At 42.0% G+C, this 20,309-nt stretch overlaps 6 protein-coding genes and 2 non-coding genes across 9 annotated transcripts; 3 read left to right on the forward strand and 5 right to left on the reverse strand.

Moving 5' to 3' along the window:
- Window positions 1-47: 47 nt before the first annotated feature.
- On the reverse strand, window positions 48-2,265 carry LOC126329922 (ras guanine nucleotide exchange factor A-like). The gene is made up of 2 exons (XM_049996228.1): window positions 1,961-2,265; window positions 48-1,900 (listed from the first exon to the last, which is right to left on the reverse strand). Exons 1-2 carry the CDS (start codon window positions 2,142-2,144, stop codon window positions 141-143), a joined length of 1,944 nt encoding a protein of 647 aa, XP_049852185.1. The 5' UTR covers window positions 2,145-2,265; the 3' UTR covers window positions 48-140.
- Window positions 2,266-2,636: 371 nt separating this feature from the next.
- On the reverse strand, window positions 2,637-4,431 carry LOC126329919 (succinate--CoA ligase [ADP-forming] subunit beta, mitochondrial-like). Of its 2 annotated transcripts, XM_049996225.1 has the most exons (4): window positions 4,385-4,431; window positions 4,166-4,293; window positions 3,949-4,108; window positions 2,653-3,810 (listed from the first exon to the last, which is right to left on the reverse strand). In XM_049996225.1, exons 3-4 carry the CDS (start codon window positions 4,028-4,030, stop codon window positions 2,693-2,695), a joined length of 1,200 nt encoding a protein of 399 aa, XP_049852182.1. In that variant the 5' UTR covers window positions 4,031-4,108; window positions 4,166-4,293; window positions 4,385-4,431; the 3' UTR covers window positions 2,653-2,692. The 2 variants fall into 2 exon arrangements, with proteins under 2 accessions (XP_049852181.1, XP_049852182.1); XM_049996224.1 differs by lacking the exon at window positions 4,385-4,431 and having other exon boundaries at window positions 2,637-3,810; window positions 4,166-4,354.
- An 8-nt stretch (window positions 4,432-4,439) lies between these two features.
- Window positions 4,440-6,321, forward strand: LOC126329928 (pre-mRNA-splicing factor ISY1 homolog). The gene is made up of 6 exons (XM_049996235.1): window positions 4,440-4,626; window positions 4,718-4,830; window positions 4,894-5,002; window positions 5,440-5,562; window positions 5,635-5,813; window positions 5,881-6,321. Exons 1-6 carry the CDS (start codon window positions 4,440-4,442, stop codon window positions 5,908-5,910), a joined length of 741 nt encoding a protein of 246 aa, XP_049852192.1. The 3' UTR covers window positions 5,911-6,321.
- Window positions 6,322-7,650: 1,329 nt separating this feature from the next.
- Window positions 7,651-7,723, forward strand: Trnar-acg (transfer RNA arginine (anticodon ACG)). Its single transcript has one exon. It is a non-coding gene; the product is annotated as a tRNA-Arg (tRNA).
- A 474-nt stretch (window positions 7,724-8,197) lies between these two features.
- On the forward strand, window positions 8,198-8,270 carry Trnar-acg (transfer RNA arginine (anticodon ACG)). The gene has a single exon. It is a non-coding gene; the product is annotated as a tRNA-Arg (tRNA).
- Window positions 8,271-8,399: 129 nt separating this feature from the next.
- LOC126329917 (uncharacterized) lies at window positions 8,400-10,685 on the reverse strand. The gene is made up of 3 exons (XM_049996223.1): window positions 10,045-10,685; window positions 9,858-9,964; window positions 8,400-9,788 (listed from the first exon to the last, which is right to left on the reverse strand). The coding sequence occupies exons 1-3, from the start codon at window positions 10,428-10,430 to the stop codon at window positions 8,569-8,571; spliced, it is 1,713 nt and encodes a 570-aa protein (XP_049852180.1). The 5' UTR covers window positions 10,431-10,685; the 3' UTR covers window positions 8,400-8,568.
- Window positions 10,686-13,432: 2,747 nt separating this feature from the next.
- On the reverse strand, window positions 13,433-17,556 carry LOC126329916 (AP-3 complex subunit delta-like). The gene is made up of 3 exons (XM_049996222.1): window positions 17,240-17,556; window positions 16,502-17,171; window positions 13,433-16,418 (listed from the first exon to the last, which is right to left on the reverse strand). Exons 1-3 carry the CDS (start codon window positions 17,393-17,395, stop codon window positions 14,962-14,964), a joined length of 2,283 nt encoding a protein of 760 aa, XP_049852179.1. The 5' UTR covers window positions 17,396-17,556; the 3' UTR covers window positions 13,433-14,961.
- Window positions 17,557-18,887: 1,331 nt separating this feature from the next.
- LOC126329924 (uncharacterized) lies at window positions 18,888-20,240 on the reverse strand. Its single transcript, XM_049996230.1, has 3 exons — window positions 20,126-20,240; window positions 19,985-20,052; window positions 18,888-19,891 (listed from the first exon to the last, which is right to left on the reverse strand). Exons 1-3 carry the CDS (start codon window positions 20,220-20,222, stop codon window positions 19,115-19,117), a joined length of 942 nt encoding a protein of 313 aa, XP_049852187.1. The 5' UTR covers window positions 20,223-20,240; the 3' UTR covers window positions 18,888-19,114.
- Window positions 20,241-20,309: the final 69 nt, after the last annotated feature.

Raw genomic sequence — 20,309 nt, forward strand, 5'->3', positions numbered from 1 at the left:
TTGTAAGCAATGGTGATGTTATATGTAATAATAATAATAATAATATAGCGTATATATATAATATACATATACAGCACAACATGCATGTTCGCGCGCTTTTACATCCCTCGTGGTCTACTGTAGTCGATTGCCTTGGAGATTTAGTTCTTACCCGATGCACCCCGCTCGCGGTCGCATTCGACCAGCTTCTTCAGCAGCTGCTCAATGTCTACACGATATCGGTACTTATTTGGTTGACTTTGCCAAGTCTGCAGCTGAACCAAAATTTTCCCAAGGTTGATCACCTTGCTAAGAATGAGCTTATCTCCCACATTCTCCGTGCCATTCATCAGCCTGGCAACGTCGGATAGGTGGATCTGCAGACATGGTATAACTGGATAAATCATCTTGACCCTTCCAACCTTCGCTCTGTAACTGCCATAGTTTCGGTGAGGCGCCATCAACTCTTCTAACTTTTTCATCGACGTCTCGTGCTTGGACTTGAGCAACTTCCATGCACTGCTCAACTTTTGGACCTCTCCCGAAATCAACCCAGCTAACACCTCCATGACGCCGTTAAAGTTTCCAAGTACCTGCATGTACTTCCCTAAGTGAATGTACTTTTTTATCTGCTCGACCTGGAGCCTGGCCGTCTTGCCCTTCGTCACCTCCGCGGTCACCAGTGAGCTAATTCTGTTGGTGTGCTCGATGAACTTGGTCACCGTCGGCGCCCTCACCTTGCCCGAATCCGCGTCGTTCCAACTCTGGTCAATCAACTCCGTCAGCGCAATCGCCTTAAACACCTCGAATTCGTACGCGCTCAGCTGAGACGCGATCAGCTCGAGCTGCCCCACCTCCGCCTTCATCACCGATCCCGATCTGAGACGACCGCCCTCCTCCTGCACCCCTCTGTCTAACCTCATCTTCTTGGAACTACCTCCATACGCTCCAAATGTCGTCTCCTGCACGGGCGGCTGCTTTTGCACCGAGCCGCGCGCCCTGTCCCTGACCAACGTCAAAAACTCCACGTAGTGCTTCGACGAAACCTTGTACTCTTCATCGCCCTTGCTGCGACTGGACGTGACGTCGAAATCCGTCCTCGAGCACAGCGTCACCCAATTCACCAAAAACTCCACAACTCGCTGCTGCGCCTCCGGAAGCTTGCAAGCCATGTTCAAGTAAATGTCCGGAGGACATTTGTACAAACCCTTTATCACCTCAAACAACCTCTTCGGCGTAAACTTAAAGTGCGGAAAGGCAAAAATAAACGCCTTTGTAACCGCCGGATCTTCCTGGCCGAAAATGACCCACGCCGCAATCTCGTCCATTCTCAATGGCACCTCCGAGTCAAGCGATTCCGGCACAATATACGTTTTCGACGAACTAAATAAACTCTGAAACGTCAACTTGCCAAAACTCTCTTCACATAACGTATTCGCATACTTTCGAAACGACAACCTTTTCATCACCGGCTGCTTCTGCCCCTCTCCTTCCAATTCCACCTTCTCGCTCTCCCTATTCAAACCATCTTCTTCACGACTCACCTTCACCTTAGACGGAATGTAACTCTGGCGTCTGCTCTCCTTGCAATCACCCACGTCACCCTTCCCATCTCCCTCCCGACCACCTCTGTCGCACGTAAAATTAAAATCGCATCGCAACTCCACCTCCTTCTCACGCTCCGCTGCGCCACGCCTAGCCACACCCACCTTTCCTGCTACCATCGGGCTCTCTATATTCGCGTGCGAAATGGAATACCCCATGTTCAACGCCCTCGGCCTCGGGCAAGACTTGCATCCACTCTTCTTCTCGTAAGAAAGGGGCGTAAAACACGGCCGAGACGTCTTAGGCGTTAAATGCGTATTGGGCGTAAAACACGGCCCAGACGCCTTAGGCGTTAAAGGCGTATTTTTATCTAAATCTAATTTGTCCGTTAGAAATCAAACACAAACAGCTAATTTTTTTTCACTCTCGCACGTACTAACTCTTGCATATCTTCTACCTATATTTACAGCGCACCGACTATTTCCTATGCTCGGCCTGAACGTCCCCTTCAACTCATCCTCGCATCCCCTGCTTTTTTTCTTCCGTTGGGCCAGCTCCTCCTCTCCTATACTTCCTCGCTGGTTCGCTGAGTTTAAATCGTTCTCTGAATTTTCGCCCATCAAACTCTGGTAACCTATCGCAATCTATAAACGTGGCGGACTAGCTTCGCAACTATTCTAAAGCGTCAGAGGAAAAATGCCACCGGCAAAGAAGTGGATCTGATGCAGAAATCCTAGGGCGCAAAATGTATATTTTCAATTCTCTTTAGCCTTAATTTTTTTTTTTTTTGCTAACGTTACGAGGAACTCAAAAATCCTTGTCTTCATAAAACGCCAAATCGCTCTTCTGCCAATGCCAAATAACCTCCTCGCGATGCCAATTCTGAATTCACCGGTGCCATCGAGCCGAGCGTGAAATTGCCGCCAGACCGAACCCTCCACAACGGGTAAAATCCAATTGGCTGTCCCTTCCCTTCCTAGAAGGGAAAAGTGAACACGAACGCTCCAGGCCAAACACGGAGCCAAAGAAGACAAAAAATTGGAAAACAAACATGAACGCACCCGATCTAATCGGAACTGGGTTCGACAAAAGAAAAACAAGCATGCACAAAATTTTGTTGTGGTATAATTGACATAGTTTGAAACTTCATTCTATATCATCTAATTTATTAAATGGGAAGCTCGAATGTGACGTTCAGAGAGGCCTCGTCTGCTATTTGCTTTATCTTCGAAATTTTAACGGCTCTGGACGCGGCTTGATCCAAATCTTCCGTAGCGATAATACGAAGATCGCTCGTATTCAGAATCTCTTTGGCTTTTCTAGCATTGGTCCCCTGAAGACGAAGAATGACAGGTTTTTCTAATTTAATCTCTTTCATAGACTGGATGATCCCAATAGCGATATGATCGCAGCGCAAAATTCCACCAAAGATGTTAACCAAAATTGTGGTCACTTTCGGGTCGGAGTTCAAAAGCTTAAAAGCTTCCGAAATCTGTTTCACTGAAGCACCTCCGCCCACATCCAAAAAGTTTGCCGGGTCTCCTCCGTACAACTTGATGATGTCCATCGTTGCCATAGCCAATCCAGCACCATTGACAAGGCATGCAATAGACCCATTTAGTCCAATGTAATTTAAACCGTACTTATCGGCCAATTGTTCGCGAGGATCTTCTTGTCTCCAGTCTTTTTGATTTTCCCATTCTGGGTGACGAAACGCCGCATTGGGATCAAAATTGAGTTTGGCATCCAAACACATCATGTCTCCAGATGACGTCTCTACAAGTGGATTGACCTCAAATAAAACCATGTCCTCTTTTATGAACAAGTCGTATAACAAATTAATCTGTTTGGCGACTTGTTTCAACTTTTTTTCGAACCCCAAAGCTCTAGCAATCGTTTCACATTGTTCGCTGCTGATACCTGTTTCGACAGAAATTGGAATGCGATTTATCTGACTAGGATATTTCTTAGCCAACGATTCAATATCCATACCCCCTTTGGATGATACCATAACCACCGGAGAACAAGTCGAACGATCTAAAGTAATAGCAAAATACGTCTCTCGGCGAATGTACACCCTTTCTGTGACATAAACGACATCGACCGGGCGTCCTCCATCCCCCGTCTGATTCGTAATTAACCTACTACCCAACATCTCTTTGCTGATACTTTCGACTGCCTCAAGACTATCCGCTATGTGAACACCACCTTGAAACCCATTTTGAAACACGCCCTTTCCTCTCCCACCAGCCAATATCTGCGCCTTGACAACCCAATCAGAACCCCCTATAATTTTTCGTGCACGTGCTCATAAAATTAGGCAAAAACCGCTCTCTGGATCCAGCCGACATAAATTTTACCATTTTATGCTAATCAAATATAGCAAAACAAAAATATCGTCATAAAATGACCTTCAGCGCGTACCGAGCTGTTTCGCGACTTCGACGGCCTCCTTAGGCGACCGAGCAACCGCTCCACGAGGTAAACTAATTCCCTTCTTTCTCATCAAGTCATGCGATATATATTCATGAATCGAAAAATGTCTTGCTTGCAAAAATGTAGCATTTTTTGGAGTAGCATGAAGCTTTAGAAAAAGTTAAAGTTGTGCACTTTCGCGAAAATCATGTAAACGACAGCGTACGCTGTATCTGCCTCCATAAGCTACTGTCGCACAAGTGCTCAGTCCAGGAAAATACCTAGACGAATAAGTCGAAGACGACTTTACATCTTTCTTGCACCTATTTGCAGAGCTATGATAGAACTTTACAACTTTTAGCTGATTAAACGATACTTTAGATAGAGAGAACATATAATACACAAAAGAGAGAGGAAATTTAAAAAAACTGAAATTCATTTGTACAGTTATATCGCCTTTTTTTTTTTGTGCATTATTGGAAACTCTTATACAACTAAGGATGGCGCGTAACGAAGAAAAGGCCCAGTCAGTCCTCAGCCGATGGATCGCGCAGCAGAAGGGTGAGAACAAAAAAAAGCAAAAGCGCCCTTACCTTGCTTCACTGGTCAATAATTTGAAAGAAGCAGAAAAATGGCGAGCGCAGATATTGAGAGAAATTTCAACAAATATAACCAATATACAGAACGGTAAGCGGTATAAAATTTGAAATACGTGCGACTTTATCTGGCTTTAGCCGATTATTTTTTATATATAGTGCTAAATCGGCAATTTCCTTAGATGCCCTTGATGAGTATAGAATTAAGGATATAAACGACCAGATAAACAAACTTATACGAGAAAAATATCATTGGGAGTGTCGCATCAAGGAATTAGGAGGGCCAGATTACCAGGTACAATCAATTAGCTTGATTTATATGCACGCCTGTCTCTCTTCACTGACAACGCCCTTTCAGAAAACGCATCAAGTTTTTGATAATGAAGACATAATAAGCGCGCCAGGAGGATATTTGTACTTTGGTGTCGCGAAAAATTTACCTGGAGTCAGAGAATTGCTTCAATCTAGTACGTTTTGTATTCTTATAAAGTGTAAAACTGATGATAGTCGAAAAGAGATAATATATGTGAAAAACTATCTACACACCTGATTTGCACTTTGAAGTACAGAAGACTTTGTCATTCTCGATGATCGTAGTTTGCCATTTTCCCGCAATTGAATTTTTAACTGGCCGAGCATTATATACGTGCTGATATGAATTTTGCGGCCGGCCCTGATTCCTTAAAGAATTACAGATAGGTAAAGGCACCAATGTTTTTTAAATGGCATTGATCACATGCTGATAACATTGTTTTCCATACATTTTGATACACCATCTTTATCCTCCAAGTACAAAGTTTTTTTTTTTTAGATTGAAAACAGAGAAATTCTAAATACAAAACTAATTATGGAGAATAGCACTGTAAATTTTTTTGCATAACCATAGATTAACTGTTTTCTTTAGGTGAACAGGAGACAAAAAAAAATTACAAGGAATTGTATAAATCTATTGATGCATTTTATTACGGCTATAGGGATGAAGAAGATGGTATTTTAGAACCACTTGAAAGAGCAGCTGAGAAAAAAGGTACTGTAAATCTTTTTTTAGCAATATAGATGTAACGAGTTAGTCAAATTTAATTTATCTAACGCATTTCAGTGATGGAAGCGGATTTGGAGGAATGGAAAAAAAGCCAAAGGGCTAAAGGCGTTGATCCAGATATGGTTCTAGAGATGATGAAACGGTCAAAACTGAGCGAATTTGAATATTTTGATGACCACGTGGCTATACCCACGAAAGAAGAAATGCAGCAGATGCTGCTTGAAAAGAAAAAAGCGGTATGTTGCAGAGATAGCAGTTGTGTGCAATGGGGTCATAAGTATATTTAACGTTTTTTTTTGATAGGATCTGCTAAAAAATTACATCAATAATTGATATACCTGAATATCACATTTTTGAAATGCAGACCTTTTGCATTTGGTTCTCTATATTCTCTCTCAAGACACAAAAAACTCTTGCAATGCTTCAGCTTGGGAGAATTACTGTTAACGTGGAAATGCTAAATAGCAAACGTGTAAATTTTGCTCAGCTAATAGATGGCGCCACATGCGTTGAGATTTTTAGATTTCAGCGAATGTCCAGACGTGTATAAAGTGTCTCTAAGGTTTTGTGCTCTTCACATAGCTTTCGCAGCCATGATAGTTGAAATAAAATAAACTGTCGACTAATGCAGCAGGCGTAAAAATATTATTTAAGCAAGAGTCGGGAGATGGAAGACAGGATACTACGTGTGTGTAATACAAATGGACGCAAAAAATTACAATCAGAGGATGCTTAGAGAATATTTTGTTGTGCTTACAGATATTGAGCCATAAATTCTTCCATTAAATTAGGCCATCTACCAATATCACTAGATTCATAAAATATAATTACTTATTATACATTATTAATCAAATATATACTTCTACAATATATATGTACAAATATTTTAGGTATTTATTAGCTTTGTATGACGAAGTATTTACAAATCGCATAAGTTCGATCCCAGTTGGCTTAGTATATGTTGTGGATATAAATGGAGAACCTCCGAAATTTCTATTTTGTTAATTAGTATATACATATAATATATATATATACAGATATATATTATTATGTAGAACACAGTTTATCGTTGCTATCCTTAATCTAGTTGATCCTCTGGATGAACTGTATTATTATTTAATACTAGCTTTTGTTAGTATTATATATTATTTACATCTAATATTTATACATATACCTCAAATTTTGTTCTCATAACAAGATTTCCACAATAACCCAGATTAGCTCCCCTTATAGTATTACCATCCTCATTTAATCTAAATATTATATGTTATTTAGTTTGGATTATTTTTAGTTCATTTCATTTACATACGTATGCGTACAACCTCCTATATTATATATATTTGGTTTTATTGTTTAATGGCATTTTATCTATCGTATTAGATATTATCTTAGGTGTTTCAATATTTTATGTAAACCAAATCATCTCATTTCTACAACAACATTATTTATCACATACTATTATTTTATTATTTGTTGCGTTCTATACAAACGGATATAGACACGCATAATATATGTCATTAATAAAAATATGGGCATGATTTTGAGATTATTATATCACAATATTATATACAGAGATATATTCAGCTGTTTCCACATCATAATCTCATTCATTCTTATAGCAATATTATCTATGCAATACTGTACGACTATATTGATATAGTTTATGACAGTTGTATATTATTTGTTGCTTTTTTACTAACAAGATCATTTATCATATTTTACACAGCTTAAATTGATAGTGATATATGATATCATTCTTGATTCAGGGCATTAATATATCATTATGATAACTGGGCGCATCATCACCATGTCTTGTATAAATTTTAGTCTATTTATATTTATTATTTCCAGAATTAAATAATTCATTTACATCATTTATATAAGGTGCTATTATTATATAAATCCTTATGTATTCTATTATTACACATAGTACTTTCAAATGTTCATACTTAAATTATGTATGTTCATCCTATTCAAATATGTTATAATGGAACAATGTATTATTAAATAATATAAATGTGTATGATAAAATATATAAATTATCATTTGTTTATTAAAATAATACACAACGTAGCACGGCTGGCGCAATTGGTAGCGCGTCTGCCTACGGAGTAGGAGGTTCTAGGTTCGAGCCCTGGGTCGTGCGAATATTTTTTTTTTGCTCAAAATATAAGCTCTGTACAAACGTCAATATATGTCGGTTAAAAATGTCGTCAGTTCGTAGTACAACTGCCTACGAAGTTTTGAATCTAAGTCCTGTGGTTCACACATCAAATGGCTGATTTTTGATGTAAAACTTTATCACATATATGATTTGCAAGCAAATCTTATAAAGCTGCCGGTGTCACACTTGGTGCCCTATTGTATTTCTTCCAGAAAGACTGGTCTAGTTTATGTGTGTGCCATTCAGCTCTTCAAAAGTTTTTTTTTTGGACAAATTGGATTAGAGAGACCAGTCGCAGAAACCACGAATGCCAAGACCAAATGATCCTGACTTAAGCTTGCTCCCCCCGACTTGTTCAGCTAAATCACTCGCAGACCTGTGAAGCGGTATGATTCTTTCAGACATGTGCTTGCTGATGTTTGGGTTGATCTCTGTCAAGCTATATAGTATAACACAGCACGGCTGGCGCAATTGGTAGCGCGCCTGCCTACGGAGCAGGAGGTTCTAGGTTCGAGCCCTGGGTCGTGCGAATATTTTTTTTGCTCAAAATAAGCTCTGTACAAACGTCAATATATGTCGGTTAAAAATGTCGTCAGTTCGTAGTACAACTGCCTACGAAGTTTTGAATCTAAGTCCTGTGGTTCACACATCAAATGGCTGATTTTTGATGTAAAACTTTATTACATAACTTATATGATTTGCAAGCAAATCTTATAAAGCTGCCGGTGTCACACTTGGTGCCCTATTGTATTTCTTCCAGAAAGACTGGTCTAGTTTATGTATGTGCCATTCAGCTCTTCAAAAGTTTTTTTTTTGGACGAATTGGATTAGAGAGACCAGTCGCAGAAACCACGAATGCCAAGACCAAATGATCCTGACTTAAGCTTGCTCCCCCCGACTTGTTCAGCTAAATCACTCGCAGACTTGTAAATGGGTAGCGGTATGATTCTTTCAGACATGTGCTTGCTGATGTTTGGGTTGATTGCTGCCGAGTCATAGAGGATGTTAGAGCAAGGTGGTTTAGCCCAATTAGTTGCAGCATTGGAGACTTTGGTAAAGTCGTCGTATAAACTAGCTTTGATACAAAATTCACTTGGCAAATCTTCGAAAATCTGGGCACCGTCTATAGCCTCTTTAAGAACAAGACATGACTCTGGAAGTTTTTTGATGTACGAGCTGTGAATGGGGGGATTTTGGAAAATTTGAGCGAGCTCAATGCAGCAGACAAAAATTTTCTTTATGAGCTCTTGATAGATTTTTCTTTTCTGCAAAGACGATGAATTGAGAACTGTTTTTTCGAGCTGGCACCTCACATTTTGCGCTAGTGCGACCAAGTCTGGAATATAGTTTATGGCGAGCATTAACCTGTTGTTTTTGATTTCGTTTAGCATCAGGTTTGCTCGATCAGCGAATACCTCTCTACTGAGGCAAATGGGGTGCTTAATATGAAAATCCTGATACGAAAGAGAAATGATTTGTTGGCACGATAGAATGATGCCTTCATAGATCAACGCAGTATCTCTCAAGATGGGTATATTTAAAGTCGGACGAGTCACCAATTCCTCAAACGTGACGAATTTCGCTTTGAACGATTCGTGCGTGTTTTTCATTACCGTTTTCAAAGTTAGGCATTCTGCTCTGGACATGCCAAAAGAAAAATGGTCCAAAAATCTGTGAACTGACTCTTTGACATAGTCGAATTTTTTCTGCCTCTGATTTTTTGGCATTTTGTCAAGCGCTGAGCATAGCAGCTTTCCGCATTGGCCTATTAGTATTCTGGCCTCTTGAACCAGAGAATAAACGTGCTTTATGTGTTTTCGAATGTCCTCAAACGTATCTTCTTCCATAGCCGCCCCGATAATTAGGTTCTTATAGGTCCGCTCAAGTTCCTTAGTTGTATTTTTGTATTCGGTCGATTCGTTATTGGCGCCACAACCCTCGAAGAATTCCAAATACTTCGATGCCAATGCCATTACTTTTTTACCGTCTAGTAGCTCCTTCTTTTTCGTGATACTGCAGCGCCGAGCTGCCTGGTCGCAAACATAGCCTAACAAGACAACGCTTTTAGTGAGCCGTTCACCTTAACATCTCATAGCGAACTCGTACGCATACGCACTCAACTCTCTATGACACTTCAAGTAGTCTACTTTCATCATGTCAAACCGAATCTCGTCTGCAAAATCCCTCTGGAGCTCCAGCAGCTTGTATGCCATAATCGCCTTGCTAAAAAAAAGGTTTGAGTAACATAGATGGGAACGTATCAAGGACCTTTCTACCTTGACAGCCTTTCGTCTTGAACATACTCAATCAAATGAAATATACGTTTTTTACTGAAAGGATTGATCAAAGTCAACAACACTACGACCGAATCAAAAAGCCTTTGAATGGCAAGCGTGAATACCAAGGAACAAGCCTGACTTTTATCATGGACAAATGCCTCGAATTTGGCCGTCATTTCGCCTACTTTGACCTTCATATTCTCTATTGCATTATACACTTCATTCTTCAACGACACATCTTCTTCTCTGGATATCAAGTTCTGCGCCTGATCGACCAATGCCCGCATGGAATTGGAAAGTTCCGCGCAATACTTAGAGGCATTCGAAAAAGAATGGGAGCTGCACGCCAGCGTAAGCGAGATGAGCGTTTCAGAAATCCTCGTCTTAAAAATATCGATATCTTGAGACATGCTTCAGCTAAATGGTCGAAAAGAAGAGTGAAACTAACATACCGGCCAAAAGTACAAAAAATGCGTTATAAAGACATTTCCGTTACTCAAGCCAAAATTCACCGCACCCCTGATAATCCAAACCAAATGCCCGTCTGGACACATCATGTGCGATTTGCAACTTCACCCTTCGTGTCTTCCGCTCAACGCCTCGCAAGAAAAATATCGAGGTCTTCTTGCATCGTCGCGCCCCATCAACTTATCTTGTGTGTAAATTTCTGTAAACGTTCGAAGGATTGTTGTTTCTTGAAATTCCGTAAACACAGGTGATAACGTTTTTTTTGGTCACATAACAGAAATTCTTCGGCTTCTAATTTTTTGCTAATTCGAAAACAAATCGCTCTTGACGGCTATTTGTTATTTCCCCCTTACTTTTTTTTTCATGCTCGGCCTCCTATGTCTGCTGTTGTTACAGCTACACTTTCAGAAATTCTTAGCAGCTAGCATTAGCTATTATCAAATCCTCCAAGTAGAGAAGAACTCTACTGCGTATCAAATCAAAAAGGCCTTCAATAGGCTCTCCCTTATTGTACAGCATCCCCTTTTTGACTCTATGGACAAAATTTAGCCCCTGCCACAACGTGCTCAAATTCTGTCCTCCTCTAGTATCACCCTGATAAGGCCAAGCCGTCTATCTCTCAAAGCGTGGGTTATCCGCGTATCGTCGAGGGCATGTGTAACGAGATTTATGTTTGCAACCAGCAGCCATACCTAACCCGCCCTTCGTTCAACCTCAAGCATACCAAATACTATCGGACCCTGCAAAGCGTCAAGTAAGTGCCTTTTTTTTGTTAAATCTGATTTCACTTTCTAAATTTTTTTTTGTAGAAATATGACAGACTGCTGTCTTTAGGGTATCTAGAATATATAGAAGTCGATATCGATGCGGGACCAAGAAGCGAGTCGTATCGCGGACGAGATCCGAGATTCGATGCAAGCTATAAACTGCAATTCATCTCAAAATGCTTTTTCTTGGTTTTCGCGCTTGCGATCTTGTTAAGCCTTCTTGTTCGCTTTCTGAGAAGGCCCCCCAAACTAAAGCGCGACAAGAGCTCTGGTCACCTAGTCCAGACTGCTCGCGCGCCTCCGGCATCAAACAAGAAGATCACGAAGCAAGCAATTCTTCGAAAAAAGGAGATGATTCGCGAGGTCATCCAATTGGAAGAGCAAGCGGAGGAAGTCGAAGAAGTCGAGCGGCTGCCTTTCATCAATGAATCCTATACGGCCGAGGAAGAAGAAGAGATAGAAAAAATCTTGAATGAAAGTCTCAACGTGGACAGTCCATCTGTAACCTGCAAATCTTTTCCGTGTCGGACGTGCCAAAAGACATTCAAGAACCTTAAGCAATTAGACAACCACCTTTCAAGCAAAAAGCATAGAAAAAATGCTCTGTGCCAAAAAGAAGGTGTCTCATACTCCGAACCATCTGAGCTGCCAAATACTCTCTGATTTTTAAAAACAAAAAAAATTACACACAATTTTTCCCATAAACCGAAAATTATTCTTATCCGCTCTTGATTTTGTTGAACATGGTCGTTCCTGCAAGCCTGGTCCATCTGCGAGACACCTTCAAGGCTTGAGACTGCTGCATTTTAGTTCTATTTTTTTTTGGAAGGAGAGCGTGGCATTTGCCTGCTCCTTGAAAAATGTGAGCGTCATGGGCTCTGAAGAACAGAATGAGTGTGCAGACGTCGAACGGAAAGACGCGTTTAACTCGGGCAATCCCGATCAGCTCATTTCGGGCATTAGTTTCGAATCTTGGATGTCTGCGTCTGATTACGATTGTAGAGGATCGGTGGATGACAGCGTATTGATTTCTGGCGGTAGCACGCACGGTTCGATATCGAATTTTGCAAGAAATGAAGTTTGGACCGATGAAAAAAAAGGTTTACCGCTATCGGAAACAGCGCCTCTGCCAAGAGATATAAGAGCCAAAAATACAAAATCAGAAGTTGATGTCGAAAACATGTTTTATTCTTTGGACAATAACTTAGGATCAGGGAACAACTGCTCGCATCACTCCCTGGGTGATGCGACAAGACCAGAAACCAATTGCCTGTTTTTCTCTTTGGGAGCTGTCAACACTCGAGAAGCAATACCACGTGAAGAGGATAAAAACAGAAACTTTAAGGAATCAGGCGATGATTCCACTTTGAATCCAGAATTCTTTTGTTTGTTAGATACGGATTTCGATGTAGACGTCCGAACATTTCAAGCGCTTGATTGCATCAATGCCTTCAAATTTCCACTTTTATCACCTAACCAACCTCCTCAGTGCCCCCCCCCTCCGGAAAAGTCACTGAAAGAAATTTTCGAGCCATTCCATAATGCAAGAATTTTACCAGATATCAGCCAACTCCTTCAATCCGGTGATGGCATCATTCAAAAAAATGCGGTCAAAGCTATCGACGAATTTATCGATCACGACCCTTCCAGAGAATTAAAAAAAAAAACAGTCGCCACGCAAGCACAAACCTGTTTTGACCCAACTTCATCTATAAATTTTACTCTTAGTCCAAACCCAGTTGATGAAGCTCAACATACATCACCTTATTCCGAAAAAAGATCAGATATGCGCACAAACGCCCTCCCTCAACTCATCGACAAAACCTTTTTTTCTAATGGAAACACCCATACCGACCACAAATAACCACCAATGCTATTCTTTGAAAGATCCGAACGCCTCCTCAGGACAACCGACGATGAAGCTATCGCACGTAAAAACTCTCAATGCTCTTCCTCCTAAGAACCGACTCTCGACATCTGCCGCCAAACGGATCCCTAGTCCACCCCTCGGCCAATCATTTACTCTTCGCAATTAAAAATAGGATGCTTCAATATTCGTCCGGCATTCCATCTCTTTTTCGGATTGTATACCAACATCTGACCAAAAAAAGTCGTTAATTGTTCACTTCGTGCCTTATTTTTCAAAAAAAAAAAAACAATGCGAATCCTTCGCGTACATTTGACAGCAAATCGGCAAACGCTCTGTGTGATTCTGGCAACACCTTCTCGAACGAAATCCCCTTGATGACGGTCGAAGATTCTGTCTCCGGTGGCGGACCGCCTGGAATAAGTGCTTCGAGGTCCTCCCTCGTTGGCTCTCCCAGAACGGACAAAATCCGAAACATCTGATCTTCGTTGTTTTCCCCAGGGAACAAAACGTTCCCCAGTATGGTTTCCGCCAATACGCATCCAACACTCCATATGTCTATTTCCACCCCATATTTGGGATTTCCGAAAATCAACTCGGGCGCTCTGTAATTCCTGCTGACGCAGCTTTTGCCAGGCTGTTAGAACATTTCGCGAGCGATTTCCCTTCTGCATAAACGTACTAACAAGTCGAGAAAAAATCACTCCCTGGCACTTCGGGAATACGCTTCGCATGACCAAAATCGATGATCTTCACGCGATCCCCTTCGCCTACCATGATGTTCGACGGCTTCAAATCGCGATGCACAATGCGCCTCTCGTGAAGGTATCGAAGGGCCTCGAATACCTGCTTGAAGATGTTCGCGATGCGTCCAGCTGGAAGAGTGTTCCGTCTGGTCTCCTGAATCAAAGAGCTCAAGTCTGCACCTGCATATTCAAACACAATGTTCTTCGAGAAAAGAAATCAATTTGCGATGTTCTGGCATCTACAAAAAGGTGCTCGCTTACCTACCAAATAGCCCAATCCTCTGAAATTGTAACTATAAAATGTCCCTATTACTGGTATGCGCAAGTTAGAGCTATAAATTTTGTGCATACATGTCATAGCACTTTTGCGTACAATGAATGCAATTCGGGTGATCGATCTGTTTCAGAATTTCAACCTCTAAATACTTCTCGAACTGCTCGATTCTGATACGTTTTATAGCAACAAACTTCTCTGACGGAGTTACCGGGCTCCCTTTTCGAATGCCAGTAGATGCAAGCCAGACCTCGCCAAAAGCGCCCACTCCGAGAATCCGAATCAAATTAAAACTCTGGGTCGCTCGGCACGACCTGGTCGCGAGGGAGGTCGGACGAGTGCTCTCGTCATTCATGCTCTCGTCATCGAAAACTGAAGTTGTCAAAGTTTTTTTTTCTTGTATTCGTCAATTCACACTCCGTACGCGTTTGACTCGGTGCGACCCGTTTCGCGCGGCGAGCCAGATGGACCGGAGTGGGGCGTATTTGAGAGCACGCAAGGTAACGTGGGGGCTTGCGGGGCCGCTGTGTTTGAGGTCTCTGGATCCTTCGTTTTGGGCACGGCTTAGGCGGTTTTGCCGAAGTTTCGCCAGCGTGAGAAGTGCCGTTGCTCATGTGAAGCAGTGGCGCGGGCGATTCCTTGAGGAGCGGCGGGTCTTGCCGTGCGCGACGAAGAGGTTTTGCGCGGTGACCTTTTTTGGACGTGGAGGCATATGGGGCAGACGAGAACGGACAGAGGTGTCAAAGTGGTTGCTCAGAGTGGGCGTTTTGCGTGCGACGGAAGGTTCGGACTGAAAAAGAGGGACTCGCGACTGGTCTCTTATTTGTCAAGGTCGTTTTTGCCGCGACGCTTCCGGCTCTTTTCCTTGGTCGATGTTCGCGGTCTGGAGACGGGTGATGTGCTAGATGAGAATTCAAGAGACGAGAAGACGCCCGTTGCGGAGGGTCCAGTGCTGTCTATCACGGCACCCGCTGGCATATCGTCTTGAAGGATTGGGTGCTCGGCGCTCTTGGAGATGACGTCTTCGCGTATTTTTGGCATTTGGCCGATTTGTGTAGCTTCCAGATCGAAAGAGAGGGCCTCAGAAAACTCGGAGAACGCCCTTTCTCCCGGTTTGATACCGAGCGCTTCGGCCGAAATAGGTTCGATGGGCGGCGACGATTCGCTCTGAATGTATTCTGGATTGTTCGCTTTCGAAAGCATGTACGCCTTCCTTTTTTGTTTCAATTGCTCCAGATCTATGTTTCGAATAACCGCATCGGTGTCAGGTCCCGAGGAGGAGCAATCGTCAGAAGTGATCAAGATGGGGTCGGAAAAGGCGCCAGCGTCGTCACTGCCGGTGGTGCGGTCGCTCTTTGAAGGGGCGATATGCTGCCCGTCGGTGCTCGATTGTAGATAGAACGCGGAGAATCGGCCGTCTCGGTTCAACTGTTCGCGCGCGTAGTCGTTTAGTGTTTCTTTGATGTCCGACAAAAGAGCGGAGTTGTCTTCATCAGACGCGTCGAGATTCAGCCCCTCGGGCACGGGAACCTGGCTTTGGGCAATAGAAGAGACGGGCCTCAACGGTGGACTGAACAGCTGGGAAAAGTCGCCGCCATCTTCTCTATAGAGGGATATGACATTGCTGAGGAAACAGGACCTTTCTTGGAGTTCAAAGTGAGGAGTCTGAAGTAGGGGTCGCAAAAATTGCTCTATCTGAAGGAGAGCACTCGAATGATCGCCCTCGACGGATGTGAGCTGTGCGAAGATTTTGAAAGCCGTTTGGACGTAAATAGCTTGGATGTGTTCAGACAGATGGTAGACATAAGACTGCAGCAAGAAATTTAACAAAATCTCTGGATTTTTAAATAGAGCGACATATTCTCCAATGATCCACGTCAATACACCCAAAATTTCTCCAAAGTCCCTTTTGTACTCATCGATCGATATTGGCCTGTTCAAAAAGGCTACGCACTTCTTAACTGCATAAGGCCTCAGACTCTCCACGCGCATAGTGATGTCCAGCAGCTGGTCTCTGATCAAAACTAGCTGGTTCAGGTCATCCGACAAGGCCAGCTCAAACAACACGTCAAAATACCATTCAAAGTCTTTGAGCAAGGCATAGTTGCGCTGACTGCAGACAAAGACTATTTTCAAGACCATGGGTCTCTTTTTCGCTGGTTCGGCCCTGTGGTAGTACTCGAGCAGCTTTTTGACGATGTCCGTCAACGTTTCTTCGTCTGCCATGTGGACGATGATGTTGAGCGCCCTCGTAGATATGACGTAGTCGCAGTGGTCTGCATAAGGGGAACGAAGGGTCTCAAAATGTTAGTCGCTCAACTTCTCGCAGCCGCGGGGAAACACGCGAAGCGAAACGTACCTAGCAACTCAAAGAGAACGCCGGAAAAATGCGAAAGCGCACTCGGTTTGGTTCGGACAAACCCTGTCAGCGCAACTAGCATCAAGTACTTGAAGTTGACATCTTCCGAAGTGCACATGGTATCCAACTTGTTGATACATTGATTCACAACAAAATCGATATGAGACAAATTGGAAATGCAGCACTTTATGCATTCGAACGCGAGAGTCGAGGAAGGAGTGCTTTCTAAAATGCCAGACAACGTCGGGGCCAGCTTTTTTGCTAGCCTCGGCTCGCAGGGCATAATATAGGTAAATATCATCACCACTTTGATGAGGTTCCAATACTGCTTCGAACTCGATAATATTTTGAACAGAACAGGCGCCAAAATCACGTAATCCTTCGGATTTTTAGATGCCAACTCGCAGACAGTGCCAAGTGCAGCTGAGACAACCGTTTGGTCGCTATCCTCTAGCCTTTCCTTCAGACAGCTAAAATTGAACGCAAGTATGTCCTGAATTTTGAAGACCTTGCAAAGAGCCAAGACCGTTCGTTTTCGGACGTAGGCGCGTGACGACGTCAACAACGTCTGCAAGTCTGGAAAAACCACTCTAGCCATGCTCTCCGGGCACAGGTTCGACAAACAATTAACGGCTAAACTAAACACTGACAGGTCAGAATTCAACAAATCCTGAGGTACAGTACAAAAGACAACACGGTTAGACTCTCGTCAAAAAAATTTAACATAATTCGCCGTACCTTTTTTACGATGTTTATCATCAGCAACAACAACTCGTTGTCTTCTGAAATCGAAACGTTCGCTGCGAAATAGCTAGCACGTTTGATTTCTATATTTTTTTGAGCCATCTGTTCTATAATTTTAAAAGCAGCCCAGCTTATGTCGATCCCATACATTTGAAGCTACTCGCACCATTCCCAACATTCGATGAACGCATTGCGGACGCAAGTTACACGTTAGCCTCGCGGAGCCAGGAAGAAAATATCCGTTCCCAGCCTATAGATCCTCTTCTCCCACCCGTCTTATTGCAATTAAATACTGTACATAAGTCAATTTTTGTATAGCGATGGCTCTGACAAGGCTATCTTTGCTTTCAAGTTCTCGATTTATTTCCCGTAAGAATATAGTAAACAGATACTGAAGGTCCTCATTCGAATGACGAATAGTCCGAATGATGCCTCCCAGAGTTCTCTGGCCGGTCAGAGTATTCACAACGTTTGAAAAAAGACTAGATGCCGCATTCTGAATACTCGAAAAGTCGATACTCATACTGCTATTCTTCTACGCCCAAACGACTGGTGAATCAAGTCCCTGTATATGTACAATTACAAGAAGAAGGGCCAAAGAATAATTAAGAAAAATGCTTTTTTTTTGATGCCTGTTTTGTCCAAAACTTTTTTTCTCTCACAAATTGTATGCGTACTTCTAATACTTCGACTCGTATGCCGATTTTTCCTTCCCATTCAATAGGCGCTCGGACGCAGCACGATACATTTCTCAAAACACCTCATTCTCGACTTTCTAAAACTTCACTAAAGCCACAAAATCAGCACTCTTCTCCAGATATCCTGGATGTTCGCGCGAATAAGTTCCTTTAGAAAACTCTCTGACTGTACCTTCAAAGCGCAATAACGAATTTTTGAACCTCCCTCCTGTTCTCCAGTATGTTTTGTGCCCTGCAAAATTTAGGCAAAAAGTTCTTGTCCTTTCTGGATCCACTTATCGACGTGTTTCGTATAACCTCCTCATTTATCACACTAATCGAACATAGCACGTCCATGTTCTTTCTATTCGAACTATTCGACTTCAGTCTCTCGTCACAGATTTGTTCTCTTCTTCCCTCAGCATTTTAACTCCAAAAATAGGAAAGTTTTCGTGTATGCAGCCTCGACATTCGGCTGATGGGCGCGGGTACTCCAAAAACTTTAAAGACTAAAAAAGCTTCATTGGCACAGAATGCATTCAATTTTACTTTTTTAAGTGTCAAAATAAATCTCATTCGATACAGGTCGGTCTAGAGTAAATACATAGTTTTCTTCGAATACGGTAAAAGTTATTGTGCAAACCACGTTGTTCATGTCTATCTCAGATGGAATGAAGCGGTTGAATGAACTTTTGAATTTCACCTGGTTAAAATGTTCTGCTCTTAAAATTTAGTCCCCTCTTTTTGAAAAATCGAAAAGTAGCTGAATCCAAAATGCCTGCTACCACAATGTCGCTTTTGTTTGTTCATCGAAATTAAGAAAATGCCAACCAGGTAAACATATGGTATAAACTGCATCAAAATCTATTTGCTGTACTGCACGTATTAGCAAATACTTTTTATAACCAGTTCCGACAAACTAGTTCAATCAAACACACACTGTGTCTAACATGCAATAGACTATGTTTTCATGTGCAAAATACCGGCTCAGATAATCTTTATCGCTTTAATAAAAACATAAATGAAAATGCTTGAACCGTCGAATAGGTCAACTACAAATATGTGTCCACAAAAAGTTGATTTCAGAAAAATAAAGTTTCGAATATCTTATTTCTCATTCATCTACGATTTTGCACATGGATTCGACGTCGTGTTGCCGCAGTTCTACCATAACTAAGGCGCAAAAAACATCTTACTTGGCAACACTGGAAATGCTTTCTTTATAAGCCTCCATGAGATGAGAAAGACTGACAGAGACATATGTGGGAATTATCTTTTGCTCGTTTTGAGCATTGTTATAAATGTGCTTGCGCTTTGATACGCCTGTTTCGACCAGTAGAGTTCTTACGCTTTCGTTATTACCGAACAAAATGTCAGTTTTGAGATTGTCACCAACCATAAGCATTCTCCCCCGGTCTAGTTTATACATCTTGATCATTTGTTGAAGCAGCCATGTATTGGGCTTTCCGAGGACAAATGGTATGCGATCAGAACAACATTCGATCATTCTGGCTATAGAACCGCTGCCAGGCAAGAGCCGACCTCCATCTACCGGTATGACATGATCATCGTTTGTAGCAATAAACAGGCACTCGTTTCTGTCTCTTAAATGCAGCTGGGCGAATGCCACCTTTGCATATCGAATATGCAAATCCATCCCGACTATCACAGCGCCAATCTCTTCATCTATTTCGTATTTACTCGCTTCCGTAAAGGATGAGAGCTCAACATTGTGCTCTTCGAAGCCGCGATATGGGATATTTGCTTCTTCTAATTCCGCCGCAATTCCGCTCATACCAATCAGATACACTTTTTTTTTAAAGTCTATCGACTTTAAATAAGAGGCGCTGACGAAAGAAGAACACCATACGTCCTCCTTTTCGCAGGTGATGTTAAAATCTTTCAGTTTTTTTCGGTATTCGTCCCTCGATTTGGTGCTGTTGTTGCTAATATAAAAAATGCGTTTGTTCTATAATAAAACGCATTGTGGTACACGATGTAAGTGTATGTGTGTGTGCATAAGAAGAGAGGGGCATAACCATTCAATCATTCTATCACGCACTAAACTCTTCAACCAGTTTATGGTATCCGGAGTACCTGATATAATCTCATTCTCATTCCATATTACACCTGTAGGGGTGTCAAAAAAAAATGCTTAATATTAAGAAAGGACAATCAATGAAGCAAATTGTAAAAACGTTACCATCACAATCCAAGAGAATTGTGTCAACACTGTCTATAATGCTTTTTATGTTTTTGGTTGAAATTTCTTCAACATGCTGTCCGGCAGCTGAGTCCATTAAGAAAAATGCAATTATAATGTTAGACAAAAAGCTTACATTTGTGACAGGAGGCTTATTCAAATATTGTTTTTGTGTTTTTTTATC

The sequence above is a fragment of the Schistocerca gregaria genome, unplaced genomic scaffold (assembly GCF_023897955.1).
Source record: "Schistocerca gregaria isolate iqSchGreg1 unplaced genomic scaffold, iqSchGreg1.2 ptg001227l, whole genome shotgun sequence".
NCBI classification, from domain to species: domain Eukaryota; kingdom Metazoa; phylum Arthropoda; class Insecta; order Orthoptera; family Acrididae; genus Schistocerca; species Schistocerca gregaria.

Bases quoted from the DNA above. Each gene is read 5' to 3' on its own strand.
- LOC126329922 (XM_049996228.1), bottom strand. From the start codon at position 2,144: ATGGGCGAAAATTCAGAGAACGATTTAAACTCAGCGAACCAGCGAGGA. The intron at 1,901-1,960 runs GTACGTGCGAGA...CGGACAAATTAG, and splicing joins TAGAAGATATGCAAGAGTTA to ATTTAGATAAAAATACGCCT.
- LOC126329919 (XM_049996224.1), bottom strand. From the start codon at position 4,333: ATGTTCTCTCTATCTAAAGTATCGTTTAATCAGCTAAAAGTTGTAAAG. The intron at 4,109-4,165 runs GTACGCTGTCGT...CTTTTTCTAAAG, and splicing joins CTTATGGAGGCAGATACAGC to CTTCATGCTACTCCAAAAAA. The intron at 3,811-3,948 runs GTACGCGCTGAA...GAAAAATTATAG, and splicing joins CGAAGTCGCGAAACAGCTCG to GGGGTTCTGATTGGGTTGTC.
- LOC126329928 (XM_049996235.1), top strand. From the start codon at position 4,440: ATGGCGCGTAACGAAGAAAAGGCCCAGTCAGTCCTCAGCCGATGGATC. The intron at 4,627-4,717 runs GTAAGCGGTATA...CAATTTCCTTAG, and splicing joins TATAACCAATATACAGAACG to ATGCCCTTGATGAGTATAGA. The intron at 5,814-5,880 runs GTATGTTGCAGA...TTTTTTTGATAG, and splicing joins TGCTTGAAAAGAAAAAAGCG to GATCTGCTAAAAAATTACAT.
- LOC126329917 (XM_049996223.1), bottom strand. From the start codon at position 10,430: ATGTCTCAAGATATCGATATTTTTAAGACGAGGATTTCTGAAACGCTC. The intron at 9,965-10,044 runs GTATGTTCAAGA...CCTTTTTTTTAG, and splicing joins CGTATATTTCATTTGATTGA to CAAGGCGATTATGGCATACA. The intron at 9,789-9,857 runs GTGCGTATGCGT...TTGTCTTGTTAG, and splicing joins GAAGTGTCATAGAGAGTTGA to GCTATGTTTGCGACCAGGCA.
- LOC126329916 (XM_049996222.1), bottom strand. From the start codon at position 17,395: ATGTATGGGATCGACATAAGCTGGGCTGCTTTTAAAATTATAGAACAG. The intron at 17,172-17,239 runs GTACGGCGAATT...ACTGTACCTCAG, and splicing joins TGATAAACATCGTAAAAAAG to GATTTGTTGAATTCTGACCT. The intron at 16,419-16,501 runs GTACGTTTCGCT...CCCCTTATGCAG, and splicing joins CGTTCTCTTTGAGTTGCTAG to ACCACTGCGACTACGTCATA.
- LOC126329924 (XM_049996230.1), bottom strand. From the start codon at position 20,222: ATGGACTCAGCTGCCGGACAGCATGTTGAAGAAATTTCAACCAAAAAC. The intron at 20,053-20,125 runs GTAACGTTTTTA...ACACCCCTACAG, and splicing joins AATTCTCTTGGATTGTGATG to GTGTAATATGGAATGAGAAT. The intron at 19,892-19,984 runs GTGCGTGATAGA...GTTTTATTATAG, and splicing joins TAAACTGGTTGAAGAGTTTA to AACAAACGCATTTTTTATAT.